This window comes from Coccomyxa subellipsoidea (genome assembly GCF_000258705.1).
Source record: "Coccomyxa subellipsoidea C-169, whole genome shotgun sequence".
Taxonomy (NCBI): Eukaryota; Viridiplantae; Chlorophyta; class Trebouxiophyceae; family Coccomyxaceae; genus Coccomyxa; species Coccomyxa subellipsoidea.
This window is the reverse complement of record NW_005178037.1, coordinates 1,051,749-1,076,766: the sequence shown is the minus strand read 5'-3', so window position 1 is coordinate 1,076,766 and position 25,018 is coordinate 1,051,749. Positions and strand designations below refer to the sequence as shown.

The 25,018-nt window shown below is 53.4% G+C and overlaps 6 protein-coding genes across 6 annotated transcripts; 3 read left to right on the top strand and 3 right to left on the bottom strand.

Moving 5' to 3' along the window:
• Window positions 1-149: 149 nt before the first annotated feature.
• COCSUDRAFT_62560 (FAS1 domain-containing protein) lies at window positions 150-2,306 on the top strand (the record flags this gene model as incomplete). The annotated part of the gene is made up of 5 exons (XM_005648523.1): window positions 150-207; window positions 920-1,024; window positions 1,264-1,427; window positions 1,790-1,933; window positions 2,193-2,306. 5 exons carry the CDS (start codon window positions 150-152, stop codon window positions 2,304-2,306), a joined length of 585 nt encoding a protein of 194 aa, XP_005648580.1.
• A 723-nt stretch (window positions 2,307-3,029) lies between these two features.
• COCSUDRAFT_62559 (hypothetical protein) lies at window positions 3,030-4,731 on the top strand (the record flags this gene model as incomplete). The annotated part of the gene is made up of 5 exons (XM_005648522.1): window positions 3,030-3,056; window positions 3,483-3,531; window positions 3,715-3,791; window positions 4,049-4,240; window positions 4,609-4,731. 5 exons carry the CDS (start codon window positions 3,030-3,032, stop codon window positions 4,729-4,731), a joined length of 468 nt encoding a protein of 155 aa, XP_005648579.1.
• Window positions 4,732-6,051: 1,320 nt separating this feature from the next.
• On the bottom strand, window positions 6,052-7,661 carry COCSUDRAFT_65708 (chloroplast ribulose 1,5-bisphosphate carboxylase/oxygenase small subunit). The gene is made up of 3 exons (XM_005648521.1): window positions 7,406-7,661; window positions 6,927-7,115; window positions 6,052-6,542 (listed from the first exon to the last, which is right to left on the bottom strand). Exons 1-3 carry the CDS (start codon window positions 7,591-7,593, stop codon window positions 6,332-6,334), a joined length of 588 nt encoding a protein of 195 aa, XP_005648578.1. The 5' UTR covers window positions 7,594-7,661; the 3' UTR covers window positions 6,052-6,331.
• Window positions 7,662-8,899: 1,238 nt separating this feature from the next.
• On the bottom strand, window positions 8,900-13,787 carry COCSUDRAFT_62557 (hypothetical protein; the record flags this gene model as incomplete). Its single annotated transcript, XM_005648520.1, has 13 exons — window positions 8,900-9,118; window positions 9,425-9,551; window positions 9,901-10,049; window positions 10,349-10,573; window positions 10,767-10,960; window positions 11,230-11,458; window positions 11,605-11,755; window positions 11,930-12,117; window positions 12,332-12,572; window positions 12,727-12,838; window positions 12,962-13,121; window positions 13,244-13,387; window positions 13,755-13,787. The coding sequence occupies 13 exons, from the start codon at window positions 13,785-13,787 to the stop codon at window positions 8,900-8,902; spliced, it is 2,172 nt and encodes a 723-aa protein (XP_005648577.1).
• A 355-nt stretch (window positions 13,788-14,142) lies between these two features.
• Window positions 14,143-16,424, bottom strand: COCSUDRAFT_32945 (thioredoxin-like protein). The gene is made up of 7 exons (XM_005648519.1): window positions 16,209-16,424; window positions 15,935-16,049; window positions 15,744-15,821; window positions 15,505-15,597; window positions 15,291-15,376; window positions 15,055-15,148; window positions 14,143-14,863 (listed from the first exon to the last, which is right to left on the bottom strand). The coding sequence occupies exons 1-7, from the start codon at window positions 16,379-16,381 to the stop codon at window positions 14,780-14,782; spliced, it is 723 nt and encodes a 240-aa protein (XP_005648576.1). The 5' UTR covers window positions 16,382-16,424; the 3' UTR covers window positions 14,143-14,779.
• Window positions 16,425-16,642: 218 nt separating this feature from the next.
• Window positions 16,643-24,564, top strand: COCSUDRAFT_65707 (hypothetical protein). The gene is made up of 18 exons (XM_005648518.1): window positions 16,643-16,848; window positions 17,111-17,273; window positions 17,356-17,524; window positions 17,699-17,906; window positions 18,091-18,183; window positions 18,476-18,703; window positions 19,021-19,166; window positions 19,292-19,384; window positions 19,642-19,880; window positions 20,132-20,267; window positions 20,399-20,496; window positions 20,658-20,886; window positions 21,072-21,216; window positions 21,594-21,801; window positions 22,117-22,218; window positions 22,499-22,623; window positions 22,845-22,969; window positions 23,330-24,564. The coding sequence occupies exons 1-18, from the start codon at window positions 16,714-16,716 to the stop codon at window positions 23,541-23,543; spliced, it is 2,856 nt and encodes a 951-aa protein (XP_005648575.1). The 5' UTR covers window positions 16,643-16,713; the 3' UTR covers window positions 23,544-24,564.
• The last annotated feature ends 454 nt before the right edge of the window (window positions 24,565-25,018 follow it).

The window sequence follows — 25,018 nt, the reverse complement described above, 5'->3', positions numbered from 1 at the left end:
GGTGAATATGCATTGACTAATTGGAGAGGAATTGGACCAAGAATGTGCCACGGTAAGCGGGGGTGGACATCGGCCACCCCCCGAGTCGTAAATTCCACAGAAGACAAATCAGTTCAACAGTTCACGATCCTCACACCAACAGCAACATAATGGCAAAGGCAATCTTCCTCCTCGTTGCTGCGCTCGCCATCACCGCCGTCTCTGCGGGTAGGTTGCAAAGCTCGTTTGCATTGTACCATGTCCATCGCATTGAATATTCTTCGGAAGGTGTAGAGCGCGAGACAACACGCAGCGACCACACAGCGACAAGAGAGTCGGATTGGTCTTTTCGCATCTTACGGGTGTTTCTCACCTGTGAGGCCGTGAATCCAAAGATCAGGTGGTGCCGCCGGGATGGTATTATGATCCTAGGATTTGTCAAGGTCGTAGAGATACAGCTTGTTCTCACGTTCCCGGCGTGAATTTACACCCCAGTGCATGTTATCATACAGTAGAAGCGAGTGTCTTGTCAAGTTGACGCGCTCCTACACGTGCTTCTCATTGACTTCCTGGGCTCTCTTCGATCTTCTATCGCCGAGTGGATGTGACTACACAGAGTGACACGAGTATTTTGTAAATCTCCATTAGGAATTTCACCATTTGCACGAAAAGCCTAGGGCTTTTCATTCGGGCTGCACGGTTTCTGTCATGCGGCATCTCAGTCATCCGAACAAGCTCACGCGCTGGAAGCTTGAAGCAAAATATGAAGCAGTAGGCTTCTTGATATTAAAAACAATATGAATGAGGTATCACATGTCCCATTTTGTCTTTTGTTTTAAGAACAGGGCCTCCTAGGAGATCTCGAGCTGACGGATATTCGCGTGAAGAAGTGCATCGATCTGACTATCTGGCCTAATGAGAGTGTTCTTGATTGTTGCAGGAAATGGACGTACTCTGCTCCAGCAGAAGACAGTCACCCAGACAGCTCAGGCCACCCCAGCCCTGTCCACACTGGTCGCTGCCCTCACCAAGACAGGCCTTGCAGGTGCAGTCCACGCTCCTTTCCCATTCATATCCTTATTTCTGCACCAAGCTCACCTGGTTTCCAGTGGATGAAAACTGCTTGGATGTGCTAGACATCAGGGACATTTCTGATGGGCTTGAGGCCAACAAGGTCCACACATGAGGATTGTCCCCTGCCCTAGAGCTCCTGCCTGTCTCTTGCTCTGCTGCGTACATTCAATCCTTGCTTTGCTTTGCTCATCTGCTGTGTGCATGGTGCAGATGTGCTGAACGACCCCAACCTGGTGGCGACTGTGTTTGCGCCCACCAACGATGCATTCGTGGCGCTTGAGAAGAGCCTGGGCTACACCCAGGAGCAGCTCCTCAACTCTGCCATCCTCAAGCCCACCCTCCTCTACCACGTCGTCCCCAAGGTTGCTGCACAGGTGCGTCATATAACTGTTCTTACCTCTTTCTCACCTTTTCCTGCAGTGTATGCTTGCAATCATGCAACGATCAGGAGTTGTGTTAAATCGTCAGAACACATTCTGCAGTGAGTCCTTATAGAGTCGGCCGCCCTCACTGTTTGAGTGCTGGAAATCACTCGATGATAGGGTGCCGGCTTGACCTGCTGAGCTTGGAAGCATCTGATAGACCTGCATTGCCCCTGGTGCCCTTTACTATTACTATCACACACTGTTCCGAAGAAGTCCTGCCAGAGGCAGCGTGCCTATCAGGCAGACGAGCAACAACCTGGAAGAATGGTTGGGAGGAAAAGGTGACTGATGTTTAGTGGGGTGGTGTGCAGTCTTCCAGCCTGACCGACAACCAGGTGCTGGCCACCGACCTGCCAGGCCAGAGCCTGACTGTCTACCTCAAGCCTTCAGGCGTTGTCATCTCTGGTGTCCAGACTGCTGCCAATGTCACCCAGGCCAACATTGTCGCCAGCAAGGTAACACTGCACTTGCCGTACGTCAGTAGACGATTCATTGGATCTGCCTGATTTACGCAACATTCAATGCAAGCTGCCTGAGCCTGGCATCTCCATGTTTCTGTCACAGCGCATGTAAACTTTTTTGCAGCATGCACTCAACCAACCCTCTCTTGAGGTGCGCAGATGCAATAATACATAACACTTGAATGCCCTGACTTGGGAGCACACAGCCTGGATATGTAGGAGTGGGCCTAACTCTGTGTGAACATGGGTGCAGGCTATTGTGCACGTGGTCGACACTGTGCTGCTCCCGGCCCAGTATGCTCTCAACGGAGCCCCTGCACCGGCCCCTGCTATGATGGGAGCTATGGCGCCCTCAGCTATGGGCTAAGCTGCACCTTCTGCAGCCTCGCTGCTGGAAGGATGAGCCTTAGTCACATAGTCTAAATGCATTCCGCCTATTTTTTGAAAGTGAAAGCCTCTGTGCACTCTTCACATGAATGAGAGTAGCTGAGGATTGTCCTGTTTACAGTCTGCAGCGAAGTATCCAAGTACCGTGACACTTGTCCCGCCTGTGTTGACTTCTCTTTGACGCAGGCCCCTTCTCTGTAGAATACTTAAGATGTATTGTAATAGAAATCACTTGCTCGGTACGGCACTTGCTTGCCATTACGGTAAGCATGATGTCACATGCATGTGCAGTGCATGCACCAGATCTAGAAAATTTTGATTTAAGCACTTCCTGCACCATCATGCCCTCGTCAGTGACACTGTGACTGCCAACTTGGTGATACTTTTGCTTTCAAAGATAAATGTGCACTGCATTGGCATGCAACCAATTATCCATTATATGATGGCACTGGCACGGTGATGATTATAAGGTGTGCAGGCTTGCCGCCAGCCACTGAGTGCAATTGACTCATGTGATCACATTCAATGAGTTGGCAATTATTGCATCGATATGATAAGTTGGATATTATGTACAGATGCACCTGAAGTCTGAATTGCAGCACTTGAGACCAGTATGTGCCAGTGCGAGAGGAGGATCTGACGCGCCAATAAACTCTCATGGAGACATCCTAGAATCTCCTTTCCCAGCATTGCATGTAGGTGGATGGGAACGCCTGGAGATTGCACCCACGTGCATATTCCGAGAGAATATTTCGGAGCAGGATTCCCCCGATGCTCTGACTCAAAGGACTGCGTGACCTAAACATAAACTCAACCCATCTCGCGCCTTCAAATAATCAACAATCTGCAAGTATGGCAGCGTACACTGGAAGAAACATCTTAATTGCGGTGGACAACACACCCGTGAGAACCTTCGACCCATTGCGATCTGAAATGCTGACCAATTTCTAAAGTATCTCAGCTCTCTTTGTGCAGTACCTTTTTTGATGTGGATTTCAGCACCGCAATGGTGTGAAGATGGAAGGACCTTTGACGAGGTCGTTCACTCGGTTCTGGCAGTCACGATGCAGTGTGTGACGATGCAGAGTGTAAATAGCTGACTTCAATCCAAAGAGCACGATTTGTGATTGATGTGAACTCAAATTTTTGTATCCAGGATGCTGAGGATGCTGCCGACTGGGCTGCCGTCAACCTGTTCAAGCCAGGTAATGTCACAGGGATATCCGCTTTGTTCAGGCAGGTCGCACGCTTATAAGTTTATCGGGAGGTAACACCTCATGAACTGAGCAGTCCAAAAAAGCTTGCAGATGCCAATTCTGGGATGTCTCCTGCCGAAGTCCCGTTGTTGTGACGGAAGATGTCTCCTGAAGGTCTGCACCATGTTGCAGGCGATGAGTTCCACCTGGTCCACGTGATCAAGGACGAGAGCGAGCAGCTGCGCGAGTTCTACCAGGAGAAGTCCCTGGTACGCTGCACTGCAGTCTAGAGGACAATTTCCCTTGGCAAGCTAGCTTGCACCTTGCCCATCTGCAGCCTGCAGCCATTGAGCCTGCTGACTATCACCTCCAAACCTTGCCCTATCCTGCATACCAGGCATTTAAGGGCCACCCCTTTCGCCCAGCAGCTGCTCAAAGGGGTGGCATCCCCAAGAGAGACCGGAGGCAAACAAGGAGCAGTAGGACCAGCAAGCCTGCATGTCAAATCTGCCCACGTTTGGTGCAGGAAGTGGCAGCCAACAGGTTCATCCAGGAGCGCTTTGTGCCCAAGCTGGTGGCTGCAGGCATCATAGTGGTGGTGGACATTGTGAGGAAGCCCAGTGACGAGGCGCACCCGGCATCCGCCATCGTGAAGAAGGCCGATGAGATCGACGCTGCCTGCATCGTCTGCGTGCCCCACGAGCATGAGTTTGTCGAGGTGTGCACTCTCTGGTCTTGCTGATGCTTGGCACGGTTTTAACAGCCCTGGAAGCTTTGAAAGTGCTGCTCTGCAAAGGGCAGAAGCTCTCTGTGATGGAATTGTAGCTCAAATTCTTGGGCCCACTGCGTCTGCTGATCTATTCAGATTTTTGCAAAACTATAGGTATTACTTGTGCTGGGCATGGAGTGACCTACAGGGTGCATCAGAGCAGAATCTGCTGCCGAGTCCCTGCACTTTGGACATGGAATGGTGCTTATGTAGCATGCTGTAGAGCAGATCTGCAGTGACTGGAATGTCGGAAGAACGGCGCCTTGTATGCTCCCATCTACCTTCAGCTAATGCTTGTTGCAATGTGCAACTTGCAGGCTGCTTTCCACACCTCGATCGCAAAGTGGATCGTCCTCAACTCAAAGCGCGCAGTCACTGTGCTGCACCCCTACCGCCTGGGCCACAAGGGAAAGAGCGTCCACCCGGCCCATGCAAAGTGACTGGACAATGCTGGGATGAGGCCTGCAGACGAGGCTTGCAAAGAAGCGGTGCACATAGCGCCAATTGGCAGACAGCAATCCGACGACAGCACCGAATTATTATTTAAGATATCAGGGGAAAATAACAGTGTTAGTGGCCAGAGTTGCATGATCATTGTTCGTGTCGGTTGCCACTGGCAGTAGCTTTGTCTGCCTTTACTTTTTTTCTGAAGATCCACATCAGGTTGCTCTTCGCCCTGTTGAGCTGACTGGGCGCTTGGGGGAGCAAGCATGATGCACGACCACTGCTGCATGTCCATTATTTGCAGAGTGAACTCAGAGCTCTGATTGTGCCCCAGCGGCGTTGCGCTGTGGGTTGCTGAGCTGATGCTGACAAGTTACCTGGCAATGCATTTACAAACTTTATGTAAGAAAATTCCTGTGTAAAACGCCAAGCTTTTACTGCTGTTGGCCTGACACATCACCAGCAAAGGCGCCCACCAGCGCCACACTGCCTTGTGAACTTTTTGTGACAGCATTGCTCACAAGACTATCAGATAGAGAGAGAGAGGGAGAGAGAGAGCGCGCTTGCTCTTGCACTCCTGTCATCTGATGTGCATGGCAGAAAACAGCGGGGCATGCTCCTTTTGAGTACTTCACCTACAGTGCAGGTGCAGGTCTTAGGATCTGTTTGGTGACCTTGCATTGCTGGCTTGGTATGGGTCTACATGCTGCTGTGTAGTAGCTCAGCAATACAGGTGGCCGCAGGCACTGCTAATGGCATCGTGGGGCATTGCGTACCCCCCCTTGCTTGTTTCACCAAGAAGCGCTGTTATTGCAAGGATCTGGGCAGTCTTTACAATGACAGAAAATGGCTGGACCCACCCGCAGCACGCACAATTTGTTTGGCCTGTGATTTGCATCCATGTCCTGCCCTTGACCTGTCGCTAATTTGGACTGACATACATCCACAAGCAGCCTTGCAGACCCTTATATGATATGGCAGGTGATACTTTGGTGCGTGCTGGCATGCATATTCTCGAGTATTCATGATGTGCGTGCTACTGATGATTTGATATGTGTGACGCTCAATCAATACAGGAGTGAGCATGAACACAATATGTTGGATGGTAAATTGAAACGGGCATTGCTTCCAAGGTATGAAGATCATGATGTTCATGGCGCATTAAAAGGTGAAGGTTAAGTGCCATGACTTCATGCTTCGACCATGGCCGCATGCAGATGCGTCTGAATGTGCAAATGTGCCTATGAGACTGCATGAAGTGCGGTGCATTATGCTGTGCTCTGCCATGCCCTGAGCAAGCCCAGACTGGCCGGTTTCGACCCCAAATAAGCCCCTTACATATCGCTCTTGTTCTTCTCGGTGTTCTTCTCAGCAGTCCCTCAGACAGAAGGCAGATGCCAATACAGGTGGAAGTGGAGCATGTGCTCACAGACAATGGGACAATCCATGGACCAACAGTTCAGCAATCACAAGCAGGCACCCCCAGTCTTGAAAGTACTATTCCTTGGAGCAGCTAAGCCACAGGGAATCTGCAGGTTTAAAGGTTCGCTAATGATTTACAGTACTGAGGTCTTTCTAATTGCGTTGTGCAGCCGATCAACGGCTGCGGTTCTCCGGCAGCCTGTAGTCGGTGGCAGAGGCGGGCCTGTGCACCAGGATGGCGACGGTCTGCACCTGACGGACAGCGTCGAACGCTGCCATACGGACGTAGGAGTCGGGGAAGGTCTTGACGGCGTTGGCGATCTCAGCCAGCACCTGGGAGGCGTCAGTGCAGCCGAACATGGGCAGCTTGTACATCGCCCAGTACCTGCGGACACCATCGAGAAACGTTGAAGGCATTGCAGCACTCGACCCAACTTGACGCTTAAATGCACCATCTCCAGGCTGTCACGATCGAAAATTAGCAAAGAAAGAAAAACATTTGGCACTGCAGCACAGATGGATGCCAGCAAATTTTCTATTCTGCGCGTTTAACCCAATGCTCTCGGACACCAGTAGGGTGCAGAGCACGAGCTGCGGACGGACGTGCAACAATTCATTAAAACAAATCATACAGAGCGTTCTGGAAGATCGATGAAGCACAAAAGCATTGAGTCTCAAAGCAGCACAGAAAGGACAGTACGGCGGCTCGCTCCCTACTTCGCTCTAACACGCTTTAGAGATAAGACAAACAGGAATAGCCGTGGCGCACCGGTTGTCGTAGTAGTTGCAGCTAGCAGAGCCGCCGGTGAAACGGATGTTGGCGACATCCTTCACGTAGGCGCTCTCAGCGTTCGAGAACTCCAGAGCAGGGGTCCAGCCCTGACGGATGATGTAGTCGACCTGCTTGGCGATCTGGTCGTCGGTCAGAGGGGGCAGGTAGGAGAAGGTCTCGAAGAACCTGCAAGACAGTGACAAACCCCAGCATCAGCCCCCTTCTTCCGCAGGACACATAACCCAATGCAGACGAAGCGATGCCACCCCAAACTTATCCACACACCACAAAAGGCTGCTGCAGCCCCACATGCAGAGCTGTGCATGAACCCAGATCAAGTTCTGTATGCTTTGCGACAAACAACAGTATGTGCCAAAGAATTCACTGAGCAAGCAGCTAAACATTTTATCCTTAGTCCACCTTGTGGCCAGGAACCCAGAACCACCCTCACAGGTTGGGAAGAGGAGGCTGCTTACTTGTTGTCAACGGGCTCCCACACGAGCATCTGGCGGGTGCGGCAGCCGTTTGAGACGGTCCTCTGGGCGAAGGTGGGGACAGCCTTCGCGGGGAGAGCGACGCGGGCCAGGCCGGAGAAGCCAGCCTTGCTGGGCTTGGCAGCCACAGCCACGGGGCAGGAGACCAGGGAAGCGGTGAGAGCAGCCATTGCACTGAAGTTGTAGGGATCGAAAGTTGCTAAGGCTGTTCTTGCGCTGGAAATGAGGGATGGAACTCTGAGCGGCGCTGGAACTTATCCCTCTCGACAGTGGATAAGCACCACCAGAATTAGAGACGTATCGACCCCCTGGTCAAGGGAAGGAACCCTCCCTGAAACGAGTGATGGACAGTCGTGGCAGCGTTGCATCAAACAGCGCTACCCGTGCTCCAGAAGGTTCCCCATTTTGCACTGTGAAATGCACGTGAAGCGCTTATGCATGGATGGGTGGGGTGCATGTCCGCTAGATATCAGGTCAACTGAGCAAAATTGGGGTATAGTCTTGCACCAGCGGGTACAGATTGCAAGCTTGCCTCTCACTTGACTCCGACTCTCATTGACTCGAGTAAGACTTGCCTGGGACTGCAGAAGCTCCGAGCTTCTACAGTCATATGAATGCCATGATAGTCTGCAGACGCATCTTGCCACCTGACAGGATTAGCGTGCACGTGTAAGAATATCAATGATATCAATATTACTTTTGCATGCATGCATTTAAGCCACGCACAGTCTGTGCACTGTGTGCCACGGTAAGCACAACTGAAGTCTTCAATATTTGCATACAGATCTCAGGTCTGAGGCTGACAGCTGCCTGTCTAATTCTTTTGCCCTTAATTTTGCAGCAAGCTTTTGCCCACTAAATCCTTGCATACCTAGCACCGGTGTGGAGTTGACTCCACACTGTGGAGTCCACAGTGTGGACACTGCCATTATAATTAATGAGCATCACGTCTGAACTTCATTGAATTGCCGTGTAGGTTTACAAGATATATAAGAACCCAGCGCTGGCACTGCCTGGCAGGGGCGGTACATCATGCATTACGCAATAAAACGCGCCGACACGGGGTATGACCATCATGATGGCACAGGCGCTATGCGGCAGCATACGTTAGCTTGTGCTGGACCGGGTAAACTTGGATATTGAACTTAAATTTGTATATGCTCAGGCTCATATGCCCAGTAAATAGCCTTTACCTGAGGTACATGACCAGTCATCGTGCTTACTTCTATTACATCGCAATATAACACCATCATGGGTGCGCCCTGAGAAGAGCAGTGTGTTTATAATCTGCATGCTCTAAATGCATAGAATCAAGTACTGCATGCCATGTCGTCGTCATTTGGGTGGTCATGCTGCGAGCCAACCGATGAAGACTTCACGCACATCGCTCTACACAACAGCATAACATGCAAGACACGCAGCAGCCTGCAAGCACGAAACACCCATGCATGCCAAACGCTCATGACCTTCTCAGAGCTAATACTGAGCCTCCTGCTGCCAGGCCTGCAGCCAGGCCTGCATGGCGGCCAGGCCCCGGCTGGCGGATGCGGTGAGAGCGGCCTGCTCCGCAAGCGCTGCGCGCACGCGGCGCAGCTGCGCGGCCGGCACCGACGGTGACGTCACCGATGATGTCATCGGTGCCGCCGCTTTCTGCTGCGCCTTGCTGCCAAGCGCCGCCCAGCGCCTCCTCGCACTCTGCGCAGTAAAAAAGCCTTTGATTTCCTGGCCAGCTCAACACACTGCTCCCCGCATGGGAAGGGCAGATGGAATCACAAAAGACACAGCACTGCTGCAATTCCCCTGAAGAACTCAGGCAGTAAGCTGCATGGGTGATCGTGATCACTCACGGCCAGCATGCAATACCCCTGGGCTTGTTCATGTCAGGGGTTCAGAAGTGCAAATCCCATTCCAAATACCGCCTTGTTTCCAGTCATTGTGCCAGATGCCCATTACTGGCGTCCATAAGAGGCCGGGCGAGGCAGGGAGAGCGCATGCGCAAACCTGGACGCTGCGTTGGAGGTCCGTGAGGGCGGCCTCAGCGTCAGGGATGACTACGTCGCGCATGCGAGTTTCCGCCAGCGACAGCGGCCGCGGCAGCTGGAAGTGCAGCTCCGCCAACAATTTCACCCTGGCATCCATCGCCCCAGTCCCATATCAGCGCCACACCCAGGCATCACGCCGCCTCTTGTCACAGCAAAGCTACTGAGCAAGAGCCTCATCAGGGTGAACTTCCTCGAAGTAAACCAGTGCCTAGAAAACCAGCGCCACGAATAAGAATTTTCTAGGCGTGGCGTCATGTTTGACGAAGGGCCTCTATGCAGTGCATGCATGAAGAGGGGCAGCTGCGCGAAGAGCCTCTGAAGCCAGGCAAGGCAGGATGCGAGTAAACTCAAGGATGGGGTGTGAGGCGCGTGTAAGATTGGGAAAACCGTTAGTAACGAAAGGGGTGTCCCCGTCCCATGAATTGCAGCGCGCACCGGGACTGCAGGTTGGCATGCAGCTTTGAGGCGCGGTCCAGGCGGGCGACCAGGGTGTCCTGGCTGTGCTGTACTGCCGCGTGGAGGTCAGTCATGCGCTCCAGCTGGTGCAGCTGCGCCTCACCCGCTGCCTTCAGCTCCTCCACACGCTGCACCCGCACACGACAAGGTCTTCGGTAGCAGTTTTTCGTGCAAGTCTTGTGGTGAACCCCTAATCAAAAATCCACTTGCTCTCCGCAAGTATCTTCAGATATCACAGACTTCACCAACCCTTGCAAACGTTCCTCGCCGGGAAGCCAAGTTCGTGTGTTTCTGCAGACCCTCAAGCTGCAAGACAAGATGAGTTGCGGGGCCTGACGATGCCACGGCCTCAGAAAACTCATGTTTGCATGCCGCGCGGGTGTTGTGGCTCCCATCTAAAACCCGTAAAAATAATTTGTGCACGCACCGGCAACAGGTGGTGGTGGCCTTGGTGGATGAACTCCACGTGGCGCTCAAGCAGCGACCGGATGCCCTCGCCCAGCGCCCTGGTGCCCTCGGGGCTGCTGACGGCCAACGCTCGGCCATCCGACTGGCGCTGCCCCTTTGGGCCGCGCAGCAGCGCCCCGTACAGCTGCTGCACCTGCTCCTCAACCTCGCGGGCTGCTGCGTCCCGCTGCTCGCTCCTCGGCTGCTGCATGCACCGCACAAGCCGTCAGGAAGCCTGATGCCATGTCGGCCTTGCCGGTACATGAACAAATTCTCTGTCTATAGGGAACGACTGCAACAAGATACACTCAAGGCGTCAAGCCAACATGGGCAAGTGATACCTGCAGAGGAGGGGCAAAGAAGCGTGCTGGTGTTTCAAGATTAAAGGTGTACAGCACCTGGTCTGCTGGGAGGCTGCCAGAGGGCCGCAGGCAGTGGTGGGCCCCGTCGGAGGTGAGCAGAACGAGGGCGGTGCCAGACAGCGCATCCCCCACCACACAGGCTCCAGTGAGTGTGCTGCCCGGCTGTGCAGTGAAAAGCTGCTCCACCCTGGGTGGTGGCAGCTCTGCCACCTCCTCCAAGGCTTCCCTGTCTGCAGTGCAGCATGCAAATAATTTGACATCACCCAATACCCACCGATCGAGCATGTTCGTGCAACCAACTGCAAGCTGAGCAAGACTGCACTCCATATTACCATCCTCCATTGTTGCTGAGTGGGCTGCTGTAAATGCGTTCAAGGTGGCAACAAACAGCGTCTGCTTATACAGCTCCTCCATCATAGGAAAGCCGGCAATGCATGCTCAAGTAATCCTCCGTGCAAGACCATACTGGAAGATAGATGTGAGAGGGCAGTGGTCCTACCTTCGGCGAGGAAGTTGGCGAGGGCTGGCAGCCATGACAGAGTGACGATCCAGGCAGCTGACTGGGTGCGCACGAAGAGCCTCTCTGGGGCAGCCTCATCAGGCAGCAGGTGCATTGCCACCCGCCCTGTGTGCTCGCCGTCCGGCGCACCCCTGGAGGCTGCCTGTGACTGGAGGTCTACAAGGTCCAGCAGGAGAAGGCTCGGGGGCGCTTCATCCACAACTGGCACCTGTTTGCATGTCACAACACACTTCAGAATCCCTGACGACTCGTCAGAAATGATGAAAGCCTTCGGCCTCGGGCATCGCCAGTTCAGATCTCGGCAAGACTGAAGACTTGGATATTGGGTCACAAGTGGAGTCTAAAATGGCGGACCTCCGACCGCACACCCAGCAGGAGGGTGTCGTCTGTGAGGCAGAGCGGAGCGGACTCTGCCCACGTGGGAAAGATGTCCTCTGCCAGAAGGTGCAAGCCCAGCAGGCCACGAGCAGATGCCACGGCCAGCACCGTTGCAGCTCCACCAAACCTGCAGCGGCAGCACCAACCACTCGCTTCACTTTGCAACACATAAACCAAGTTCGCCAGAATGGTGACAGAAGAGAATGCACGGCAGCCTCAGTTTCCAGTGGTAATGCTGACAACATCAATATGGTCATTGCCCATATGATCCTATACGAGGCACAGCACAATGAATTGTCACCAGTTGACGCAGAGGCTGACAGCTTCAACGTCCTCCTGCGCCCACTCCAGGAAGCTGGCGGCTGTACCCTCCGCGCAGGCCACGCCCAGCGGCCCACACAGCCCTGGCACATGCTCGTCCAGGGCAAGGCGCTGCACGCTCACTCCCCCAACCCCCAGGCTGCCCTGCACCGGTGGCCCTGACAGGGCCTGCGCAGATGCACAGTCCTCTCAGCCACTCGAACCCAGCTCCCATTGGCAATGGCATACCTTTCATACGGTGCATGCAAACAAGTGACAATATTTCCATCGACACAGTGGAATCTGGGGACCATATTGGGTTTTGAGACCTTCCTCCTGCCTCTCTTCCAAGGGTTTTGTCATGTTCAATACACTGTTGAGCAATGATGAGCACAGAATGTACCTGCTGCAGCCAGGCTTTTGTGGTGCCGGAGTGTGCGAGGTCATCCCTCTCAGCAGTCGCCTCTGACAGTGCCTGCACCGCACTGGCTGGCACTCCGGCGCCAAAGCAGGCCACGGGGCACAGCGCGAAAATCGCCCCGTCCGAGCACAGGAAATAGACCGTGAAACGCTGCCAGGAATGCTGCGGCCCAAAAGCAAAGGCCACTGCTCGCCTGCCCTCTCCCCCATCCACTCCCACCCCCCTGCATGTCGTACCCACCATTTAGACTCTGAGGACATGCAATTGCAACATAATCTGAGAAGCTTTCTGAAGCTGTGATCGCCTCCATGCAGGCTCTAATCTCTGGTTGTGCAACAAGGTCCTGCAGTGGTATGGCAAGCAGGATTGAGGCCAACCTTCGCCGCTGCAATCTGAGCTCAAAGCGCTGCTCAGGGTGGGACAGGTTGCCAGCATGGTACAGCTGCCAACTGTTGTCGCTTGTCAACACTGCCAGATGAGTGCTGCTCCCTGCAATTGGAAGGAAGTTCAAGGTTCACCACCCGTGATTGTTGGCCCATGTCTTCATCACTGCATGTTTGGAGAGCTTGTGGACCAGAGGCAAACCAAGCCAGGTGAGTCAGACAGGGGCACCTGGATGCCAGGCCATCTGAAGCACTCGCAGCCCCGGCCTGGACCTGAAATGCTCCTCATCAACCTGAGCGCTCTCGCACCGCTCTGCGCCAGTCCCATCTCGGGCTGCTGGCCTCCTGAACGTCAGGTCCAGCACCGAAACAGCCGCCTGATCAGGGTCCTGCACCAGCCATTATCTCAGCACAGCGGTCATCGGTAGCTGCACCCATTTGCTCATGCACTCCCCAATGTCCTTTGCAAGACATTTTGTGGTGGAGGGGTAAAAACATGGCCCTCCATCACCTCTACGGATGTGCCGGCTGCTGCTGCATAGGCTCCATCATGACTCACAGATAGCTGCCCGGCCCTGACACCTAGTTCTGGTTGGGGCCTCAAGGCGCGGCTGCCGGACAGCTTCGTGCTGCCTCTGTCCGGTGTTGCAACTTCCTGATCATGACAAAGGACGTCTTGTCTTACTGTATCTCGTATTTTGTATCGTTCTTTGTCTCCTTCTGGTGCATCTTCATCACTGTCAGGCATGAAAGTCTGGCATTCTAAACATCAAGAAGGATTATAGTCGTACCCGTGACCATTCCCCGCTAATGAGCTCCTGTCGGATGTCTCTCAGGCGGATGACTCCCCCACTTCCTATCGTGAGCCTGCATTCACATTAAAGAGCAACTCATATGCCTAGTGATGCAATTCGGAACACTCTTCACGGATCAAGTACAAAATTTCAGAAGGTTATACACGGAATTATAGGAGCAAACTCACAAGCATGAGTTACTATCGTAGGCAGTGAGGCTCAAAGGACCTCCATCGTCCTCACATGGACTTGGTTCTTCATAGGAGCTTTCCATTAGGTGGAATTTACAGTTCAACAAAGAGTTAAGTTTGTTTCACATCGATTGAGTTTCTTTGCGGCCGAAATGGTGTGGAACTCGATTCTACTGAGAAACCTTAGTAAGGGATCAGGAAGCATGCAGTGGCATGCGCTTTTCCAGACTACTTGGTCCACTACAAGAGAAGGGAGAATGCAAGAGATGAAGGCATTGCGAGCGCCACTTTGTTAGGCGTTTGATATGTGGCCAGGGGGAGATGCTGGAAATAAGAAAGACAAGCATGGCGAGATTAAATCATGAGTCATCCCGCCGAGATCATCTGATGGTCATGATGATTGGATCATGGTGGTCACCGACATCGGATGCTCGACAAGCACCATTACATTACGTACGTTACTACGTCTATGACAACTTGCCAGTGGACCAGACCACTCACGAGACAGACGTGTTGCAACGCGTCAGTTATCAAAGTCAAAGACACAAAGCTTATCCAGACACCAATCTACATGTACATCATGTAATGGCCCACGCTGGAGTTTGAGACCACTACATGAACAACTGTGCATTCAGCTGAGCCACCAAAAAGGGCCTGGGTACAGATAGAGGACGCCATTGGCATCGGGCTGTTACTGGCTCTGCATTAGAGATGCAAATGCAACAACCCCACTCGGGCAAAAAAATTCAAGTTCAGAAGGCTTCCAATTCCATACAAGCCACACACTATGGCATTGGAGGAATTGAAGAATGTCGTCAATGATATAAATAGGAACGTGAAATCAATCGGTCCATTGCATCGAGTGGATGCGGCTGCTGCACTGCAGCAACCATTATGAGGATGCTTGAAGCTTGCTATTTTTTAAATCCCAGCCCAATTCTGCATCTACTTCTCACTTTGCCCACCCTCATCCTACATGTAGTTGCTTGCATCCTCGAAGCTGCTCCTTATCCTATTCTCTATAACAGTGCTTGCTCATCTTTAAAATGCTGCAAATCAATGCTACACGGCAGCAGGCTCCCTCGTCTCCCTCTCAACATCTCTCTCTAATGAAGGAACCGGGTGCCGCAGAACCACATTGTTTCCCTGCGGGCATCACAAGCTCAGCAATCAGCAGGTGAGAGTTGCCCTAAGTACAGATCAGCACTACCCTACACCATTGTGATCCACATGAGTGCTGCCAGACATAAGAAAACATCTGGATTCCCTGGCGATGCTTGCAGGGATCACGACCAGCTACCGGCTGCTTAGTAAGGGACATTCAGCGAGGGCCTCACATAGAATGTGCGAGGGATGATGTCAGGGAACTCAGGGAACGACAGAGTCTTCCCAAGGGCGCAGCGTGGGGTGCTGTGCTCTGCCAAAGCATCCCTGCAAGATACAAGGAGTGTCTCACGCTGCATTTTAAGGGGATATGGGTATAATGCAAGGTAAATACCAGGGAAAGAGGAGCTCCGCCGGAAATCGGCAGCGTTGCCAAACATGCACAAAGTACATGAGATATGGCGCTCACCGAAGACGCTGAATCTTGCCAACAGAAGCAGAGAAAGCACCGACACGCCCCTCAGTGCCCCTGTAGAAATGAAAGAAAGGCAGCACCTGCGCAAGAAGCTTAAAATCATACTTTGCGAACTCTCGTTATGGAAGTCATGATGATTGTCTTGCAGCACACGCAAATGTATGGATGCATGCAGGATGCTCTGCTTGAATGAAAGGACACAACTTACCTTGATTCCTAGTGGCTTGACGACTTCTCTGTTCTCATCAAAATCCACCTTCAACAAGACTAGGTCTGGATTCTCCGTGCAGATCTGGCACAGCTGTCATGCACCACACAAATGTAAATTGATGCCTGCTCAACCAACAGCACCACTGTGTCCTGGCTGTAGCATTAAGAGTGGTAAGAAAGACATGTGCAAGTGATTTGCCAGGAGTCAGCGCCTAGGAGCACAGGAGATCAGCACACCTTTGGAAACAATGCTCGACAGGCGTTGCACCACTTTGCATAAAAGTCCACAATCACCAATTTGTCGCCCGCAGCAGCCTGCAGAATTCTCAATTCTTGAGTGTGAGCCCAATGCTTCATTGACCATTGTGATATCTGCAACAGCTTTTGGCAATAAAAGAGTTCCCTTCAACAAGGAGACAAACTCTTACCAGCTCGTCAATAAATTCTTGCACACTTGTTATTGTCTTCATGTTTGGGGGGTTGTTTCTCTCCCACCAAGGTTCCTTCACTGGTGCTGTTCTGCTTGAACTCACCACCACGTTTCTGCGTCAACAACTCCCACACATCAGGTGCCAAAATGAAAATGTACATTTTCTTAAAAAATGCCATCAATGAATTCTACTGATACACTTCTTTCAACTCGATTTCACAGAGAGCCTCCACCAGCTTCTGAACCAGCAGGACAGTCAATATCAAGCTCACCGTCTCTCTAAAACAATCGGTTGACTCCGTGTTCCCGCAAAGGAGTGCGATAGCCGCCGCGGAATCCCCTGGCACGAGGACACCGGACTCGGCTGAAGACTTCTGCCGGTGCTGGTGCAACAATTCTCCCTCGGCCTTCCGGCCTGGGACGAAGAGTATGCCAGCGTCTGCATCATGATCTGGTGTGTTTCTGTGAGGGACTTTTTCTCACTGTTTGGCCTCTCCAAGTTGGATAATGAACACAAGAAGTGCGCGTCGAGTACTGGCTCTCGAGAACTTTTGGATGATGAAGGACGGGGTACCTACGTGGGTCAGAGGTCAAACCCCTCCAGATAGAAGAGCTCCAAGGGTGAACGCTGTTAATGGAGAGAGAAGCGATGTGAAGGAAGCCAGATGCTGGAGAAAACCGCTCGAAAGCATCCCTCATGCGTCTGTGAACATCCATTATCATTGCCGTCCGTCTCCTTTCCTTGATCAACTGGGGCCAGCCCTTGACTGAGACAGGATGGCGAAAGCACTTGCAGCAGATGCCAAGTACTTCAGTGATAGATTCAAGCAAGCCCAACCGCTGCAACTGCAAAGCATTACGAAAGATGACGCCACTATTCAGTTGCATTTCAAGGAGGCCAAAGCAATACAGGTATGGCCTTTCCGGCAATGGCGATCACCTGCATCTGGGCTTCCGCCTGCTAGATGTATGTGAACCCGCAAAGAGGATTTCATGATGTATCTTCATTTGATGCCTGGCTATGCCAAAGACACCGTGATCAGACAGGATGATTAAGGTTTCCCATCCCCCCGAAGGACACCTGACCAGCTGATCGGGGCACCCATTCTAGGCTGACTGATGCGATATCGTATCAAGATGGGTGTGTGAGAGCTTCAAGCATGGCGCCTTGCAGGTGGTGTACTTCCAGCAGGACACTTACCCGAACAGCCCTGCGATGCTTATGAGCTCTGAGGATGACGATCTTAGCGGCAGATTGCAATGCCTGAACGATCAGTTCGAAGAGTATGCGCTGCTTTCGGATGTACTGAAGGCCGTATGCAGCACACTCGAGTATGGTAAGCCCGAATTGCATGGGGTCTGCTCCCTACCCAGGAAAGGGCAACAACCAGAAATCCTGATGCATTCCTCTTGCCACAGATACAGATGCACTTTTGGTTGGAGAGATAGCTGCAAGCCAAGCCGAGGAAGAAGATCAGGATGGAAATGGCACATGCTCTGAGGATGAGGATGACCAGGGCAACACCTGGGGCATGGGGGAGAATGATGACGAGGAGCTCATCAGGGAGGTCCTGCAGAAAACATCCAGGTACTTTTCAACCTCAAAATCCAGCAAAATATTGTGTGCGTGCCTGTGCTTGGAGTAAGAGCTTGACCTCCGCCTAGAGTTGCCAGGAGTGACCGACGGTGCTCACACTAGTAGAATCTTTGGCAGGAAGACTGCAAATGAGCTTGACTATCAGTGCTTTTGCATTGATTCCAGGTGGAAGAGGTTGGAGGAGGAGCGGGTGGCAGAGGAGGAGCGGAGGAAGCTGCGAGCGGAGGAGGCTGCCTCCTGCAGTGTGGGGTCTGCAGAGCGCGCTCAAAAGCTGAGCTACCTCGAGAGCATTGCCAAGCGCAATCAGATCTTCAACATGAACGAGGCCTTCCAGATGCTCTCCAAGGAGCTGTCCGAGATGATGCAGCGCTTGGTCAGTCACTGTGCCTCCGTTTTCGTCTCGAATTTTTTATGTTAGCAAGGACACTACCCAGTGGAAATGCTGCTCATGACATACACCCAATGGAATGCTGCTCATGCATAACCATCCCTGGGGAAGAGCCCCACATGATGTAACACATTGGCATGATAGACCCTAACTGCGATTGCTCTCGCAGGATCTGCCCTGGAAGCTGGACGCTGTGCAGGACGATGCATACCACTGGGAGGTTGTCTTTCCCCAATTTGCCGATAGCAGCCCCTTAACCCAGGCACGTTTTCCCGCACTTGTGCTTTCTGATTGCCACTCAACTCCTGATGAAAACGCTTGAGGACCAAGCTTTTTCCCCCAGAGGTGCTCCTCCCTGGCCCGTGCAGCTGTCTTTGCAGCCTCGTGTGGCGCCAGCCCCTTGCATCGTTCTGCGCATTGCAGTACTGGCTGCACTGGTGGAGAGGCAAAGTGGCACCGGGGTGACCCTGAGCAAGGCCTTTCACGCTGCGTCGGGTGGCTGTCTTGCGCTGTTGATTAGAGCCCTGAAACAGTAAAGAAGTGCATGTGCGCAGGACCTGAAGGAGCTGGAGCGGCTGCAAGGGCGCGGCGAGGTGTGCCTGCGGCTGAAGTTCAAGCGGGGGCTGCACCCCTTCTTCCCACCGCAGGTGCAGCTGCTGCGGCCGCGCTGCCTGGGGCCCATTGCCGGCGCACTGGCGTCCCACCCCATGCTGCAGCTGTCCAAGTGGGACCCCTGGCGCTCCCAGCGAGACCTCCTCGAGCACCTGCGCACCTTCCTCGAGGTGAGCAGTGGACTTTCCAGAAGACGCTGTAATGCCACACATGAGCAATGTGCTCCTCACTGTGCTGTGGATGAAAAATTGATGACTATTCATCACCTGTCATTGCAGTGGAGTTTTCTATACATTGTCAATGCACTCCTGAAATGTACCGTGGACGAGAGACTGATGATTCCCTTGCTGGTGTGTGCAACCAGTTCTGCTTGCTGTAAGTAGTCAGCCCAAGTAGCTGAGACCAGCAGGAGTGGGGCGATGAACGCAATAAAGTCGTTGTCATAGGGAAACAGGCAAGATGATGAATCACGTGGTGGTTGTTGCAGCGGACGGCGCGCATAGACGTGGAGAGCCCATTGAACAGCGCACACATCCCCGTGGCGTACACTCGGCTGGAGCGTCTGCTGGCCCATCTGGAGGCCCTCTATGGCTCCCTTCCAGCCTGCTACAATGCCTACACTGATGTGTACAGGTACCAATCTGTATCCGGACATTTCTTCTCTGCCTTGCTTGCACCCTCCTCGTTGATGTTGTCCTTGATCTTTGCATAAGGTCATCTGAGACGTTCAAAAATAATTGCTGCTTTGTGGGGATCAGTGCGAGGGACACTGGAGTGGATGAGCTGCACCTTCAGGCCATGGCGCCCTTGACAAAGCGGGCCAAGACGGCAACGGCAGGGGAGGATGACAAGTGCGTATCCCCAATTCCCAATCTTTCCAGAGATGCAATGCCTACCCCTCTGCCACAACATGCACAGTGCTCCTCGCCACGCTCTGTTTGCCCTGCCATGAAGTCAGGCCTTGGCAAACTCTGAGGGCACATATGCTCCTAAAGACTGGATCAGGTCATTTGTTTGTCATCTGCATACTTGCTGCACACAGGCCTGGCAAGTGCAGTGGTACTGATAGTAGGCCTTCTGCTGATCCCCGTGTGTCCAACATGTGCAGGAGCAAAACATGGGCGAGCGGGACGGGGTACGGCAGTGGCCGGGGATTGTTCAGCGCGGAAGTGTGGGACCCGCAGCAGGCAGCCTCTGCCCAGGATGCACAGGATGCAGAGCTGCGCCGAGTCATGTCCAGCCTGGCTGCCGCCCTCGGCTGCGACATACCCAGCGCCCCGGCCGGCGCAAGCGCAGACGGCCTCCAGCCGTCCTCGTCTGACGGCAGCTTTGAAGCCATCGGGTCAGGTGCGCGGCAGCCGCATCCAGCACCCTGTTGTGCTGGGCCTCACAATCTTGTCAGGCGGTGACCTTGCACCACGGAATGGGTGCACAGTCACCTGGCTGGGGATGTGCTATTGATTGCACCCTGCCCTTGGTACAATGCAGCACATCCCTGGAAACGTTCTGTGTTTCAGCGCGCTGCACCCTTCAATGAATATTCTCCGGGGCTTTGGATCTGTGGAGAACGTGAGGGCGCTCATCTGCGTCTGGTGCAGATGATTCGGACGAGTGTGGGAGTGAAGCCAATGGACTATCAGAGGCTGAAATGGTCAGCGTCGTGGGCTCCTCCTGCCTGATCCCTGTGCTTGAGTCGCTGCTGAGCGGCGCTTCTTTTACCGACATGGCCAGCAGGTGTGAAACCTCAGTCTGAACACACATAGCAATTCCTTACGTCAAAATACCTCCTGCTTGTATTTGAGTTTACATATACGCGGCAGTCATCACCAGTGAAAGCCCACTAACAGCCTCTATCGGTGCGCCAGGGTGAAGTACTACACAGATATTCTTCGCGTGGCCTCCTGCTTGTGTCACCCGAGGACAGCGCACCTGCTCGTCGTGTGCCAGACCCCCGCCGCAGCCGGTGAGAATATCAAGCCGAACCCCACCACTTTGCGTCTCAGAGAACAGCACCTAACCCTTGCCCACCCTTGGCCATTCCTCGTCAGTGCATGCATCAAATTGACTTGGAACCTCTTGCTAGAGCTCACAAGGCGTGACTGCGCGCTCCCTCTGCTCACACAGGTGGAGCCCAGACCTCCTTCATGCAGCTGCTGGACAATCTGGAGCGCCAGGCGCAGAACTTCCTCTCCGTGCTGCACTCCGCCTCGCGCGCCCGTGGCGGCATTACCCGCGCGGCCGCCGCCGCTGCTGCCTCGAGCTCAGCGGTGCAGGCCGCGGCCAACCAGCAGGACTTTGAGGAGGAGGAGCGCTGCAGCAAAGCGCTGGCCGACTTCATTGTTGAAGTCGCCAGGTAACCCTTTATTTTGTCACACACTGGCAGCACGTTCGTGCCTGTCCAATGGCAGGTGTACAATCTGCTGCAATTTGTCCCTGCAACATATCTTGATTGCACTTATCCTGGTGGAGCATGCATGTGCATAGACGGAGAAAGATTTTGCCGAATATATGTAATCGAGTTTATGTTGGATTGCGTAGGCGTGCAAAGGCATCGGCTCCGGCGTCCGGGGTGATTACCAGGAGTGCAGCGGCCGACAGCGGCAGCAACACTCCTGCCAGCAGCAGTGCACAGACGCAGGAGGCTGCCGACGCTGCCTACGTGGAGACGATGCGGAAGCTGCAGGTGCCGCACCTGTCTTGCCATGAAAATGTGAAGAAATTAATTGCCCATGATGTAGGTCGCATCTATGAAACACTGTATTGGAGACTTTCACATGCTTCTGCCCATGAGTGACCCATTCAGAGGGTAAATGCCCATTCGCTTCAGATAGCTCCAGGAATATATTTCACTGTTCCTGTTTGCCAGCCCGTGTCCACATCGAGACCTTAGCGTAATGTCTGGGCTCTTTCCCTCTCGGCTTTGGACCTTTGGGTGCAAAGGTCCGAAGCCGGTAAAAAGGCGCCAGATGAGCGCATGGAAGGGTAGATCAGCCACCGATGCAAAACCTTCGCCTGCCTCCCATTGGTGCAAGAGATTCTGAGGGAAGCAACTCTGTGCAGCTGGGCTTTGTTGCGGATCTGGGCGCGGACAGGAACCACAAGTACGGCAAGTACGCTGCTGCAGAGCAGGCTCAGCCGCGGCCGCGACTGGTGCGTTTGGGCAAGGAGGTGGCCAGCCTCAATGTGGACCTGCCCCTCAACCCATCCTCCTCTGTATTTGCGCGCGTCGACGAGCAGAACATGACCCTCTGGCAGGCCCTCATCACCGGTGCGCACGCCTACCCCGCTACGCTCGTGTAGGCAGAGAGTATTTTGCCTTTTGGGGTATTTGGCTAGTGACACTCAAATGTGTAGAATGGCCCGGTGCATCAAGCCAGGGTGGTTCAAGCATCTGCACTTGAATGATTTGACATCTTTCAGGTGCATCTGGTTCCAATGTCCATAAGTATCCAATTTGATTGACTGCTGCCGTGTACCATTAGGAGTTCCAGGCCCTGTTGTTTGGCCCATTTAGCAAGGGTGCAGTTTGTGAAGGATCATTCAAGTCCTCTCGTGGTTTAGATATCCTATCGGCTGGCTGCAGGGCCCGCCAACACGCCGTACGAGGGCGGCTGCTTCATTTTTGACTTCTACTTCCCGCCCACCTACCCAACTATCCCGCCCAGTGTCAACCTCCGCACAACAGGTGCATCATGCTCTGTTCCCTCAACCCCCTGCCAATCACTACATCCCCACATGCCGCACCTGCATCCACCCCCTTGCGATCCCTCCCTTGCATGTAACCTGATGTCACCTGCATCATGGGGGCTTGTGTCCCCAAATTGCACAAGCATTGGTGTGAACGTACCTGCAGCTTGTCTGGCGATGCACCTTGTGTTTGGCAGGAACAGCCTGTGATATTGATAGTAATGACATAACAAGTCAGCTGTTGAATGGGGCTCAACAGGGCAGGTGTTGTGGTGCAGGCGGCGGGTCGGTGAGGTTTAATCCAAACCTTTACAACTGCGGCAAGGTGTGCCTGTCGCTGCTGGGCACTTGGGCCGGGGGCAAGGGCGAGGGCTGGGAGGTGCTGACTTCCTCCGCCCTCCAGGTGGGCCATTCCCCCTCGTCATCAGACACACCCATCTCCCTCGAATACTCACTCTCAACGGCTGGTAACTGAACTGACTCCCCGCTTTGTGTTCTGAACAGTGAGATCGGGAATCAGATTACGAATACTCTTGCTTTTGGAGATGTTGTCGATTCTGCAATTGGGCGAGCTTGTCCAAGGTGTGTGGACAAGTTGTGACAGTGACATGGTGTGATGCGCAGGTGCTGGTGAGCATCCAGTCGCTGATCCTGGTGGACGAGCCCTACTTCAATGAGCCGGGCTATGAGTCCATCATGCACGCACCGGAGGGCCGCAAGCAGAACAAGCACTACAACCTCAACATCAGGTGCGCCGGCTGGGAATCTGTGCAGCAACAGAATGCATGCATCGGCCATGTTTGGGCCACATGCCCTCTTGCTTTCAGGGCTTCGGTCTGCCAAGGCTTGACTTCGTAGATCTGAAATCGGGGTCCTCCCTCGGCTGCTGCAAAGATGATAGCAGTCAATACCATGCATACCTCCTGGGAACGCTCTGCACATCTAGGTCAGAGCAGACCAGATCACCCCATGCAACATTGCAAGTGTAGCAGTATAATATAAAGCGAGCAAGGAGAGTACCAAAATAAGCATCCCGCGGTGTGAGCCTTCCGTGGCGTTTATTGATGAAATGAGCATGTGACCTGGACGCCTCCTCATGCCACTCGCAGGGAGCAGACGATGCACTGGGCGATCTGGCAGCAGCTGAAGTCGCCGCCGCTGGGTTTTGAGGAAGTGGTGCGCAGCCACTTCAGGCTGCGCAGTGAGCAGGTGCTGGCCACCTGCCAGGCCTGGGTCGCCGAGGCCGAGGCTGACAAGGCATCCAGCGCCGCCCGCATGAAGAAATTCCTCAACGACATCCGAGGCGAGATCGCCAAGCTCTGAGCAGCCTGCTGTGCCTTCATGTGGTGAAGTACCACGATCTTACAAGGAAGCTCATGGGGAGTACATGCAGCAACTCAAGGGGGCCGCTGAGCAGCAAGTGCAGGACTCCTTGCTGCCCCAGTGTGACTTAGTGGGGTGGTGATCTGGTGGCTATCTCATGAGCCTCAGCGCTAATGAGGGGCGAGGTCCACACAAAGGCCGAAGGCATGCCCAAAGTGGCTGACGCGTGCCCCGTGGTCTCTGAGCGTCTGTGTGAGACACTTCAGACAGGTTGAACCAGGATCCATCATACAGGTTACTCCTGTTGTACCTTTACGTGGTGCAGTGCTTAACGTAGCAAGCTAGCTCATGAAGAGCAATTGTGGCACCCCTAGGGAGGCCTCAGGGGCGCATATATCGCCCACAAAGAGAGGGGCATGTAAGCATGGCAACTGGGTCTGGCCTACACCCTGACAAGGGGCGTTGCCCTGTTCGGCGTGCCACACAGCCAGGGCACTGCAAAGAGGCCTGCAGGGTGCTTGATATTGTGAGCCACCTTGCATGGTGAACGTCCTTCTCCGCCCGCTTGCTTGGCGGCCTGGCAGGACTATCGTGTGCACCCTCAACTTGAATTTGATATGGTGCTTGTATCGCCCTTTAAGTTTAGATTGCACTAGTGTGAAGAAAAATTCACTTGCGCATGTCGTTTGGCAGCAAGCAGCGCATTGTAAATACCTGTACAAAAGCCATGAGGCAAGGATCTGTTAGGATCTGCAAGGAGAAAAAGGTGTTGATGTTTCTGGTTTCCTCGATGCTAGGCTGCCCGCATGTCCACTTCTCTCTGTGCGTACAGCATGCTACTAGCTACTAGGTAGTACCCACCTACCACCTACCTACCACCCGTGTACAGGAAGCTGCTTGCTTGTCGATTAAGTGTATTGTGTACACATGTAGGATCCCCTGAGAAAGGGTAATGGTCTTCAAGGTGATACTTAAGAAAAACCGATCCACCTTGATAGCAATGTAAACCTTGATTCGCATCATGCCATGATGCAGCAATGTTTCGGCCGCCAATTTCAAGGCCACCTGGCGGCCACTAAATTGATCAGTCATGACCCAGTGATTATCATACTAATTCTTTTGTATGATCCTCTGGAAAGTACACTCCGCAACATGCATGATGATCAGGAAGATGGTATGACTAGGATCGTCATGCCATGAGTGATGCTCAGCTGCAGCAGCAATCGATACCGGGGCCGGCCCGGCCCCGGCCCGGCCCCAGCCAACAGTGTCAAATTGGAACCAGCTGGTTACAAAAGTGAATGTTAGGCACTTCAGGGAGTTTGGACCTCATCATCATGTGCCGTTTGGCAAGCCACATGAGTCATAAATCCCCAAGCATTGACTCAGCTTTCACATGCACGAAAAGCCTGATTTGGTTGTGATGACAAGAGCTCACCTTCTTGCTGAGAGTCTGGGCAACTCCCGAGTTCTTG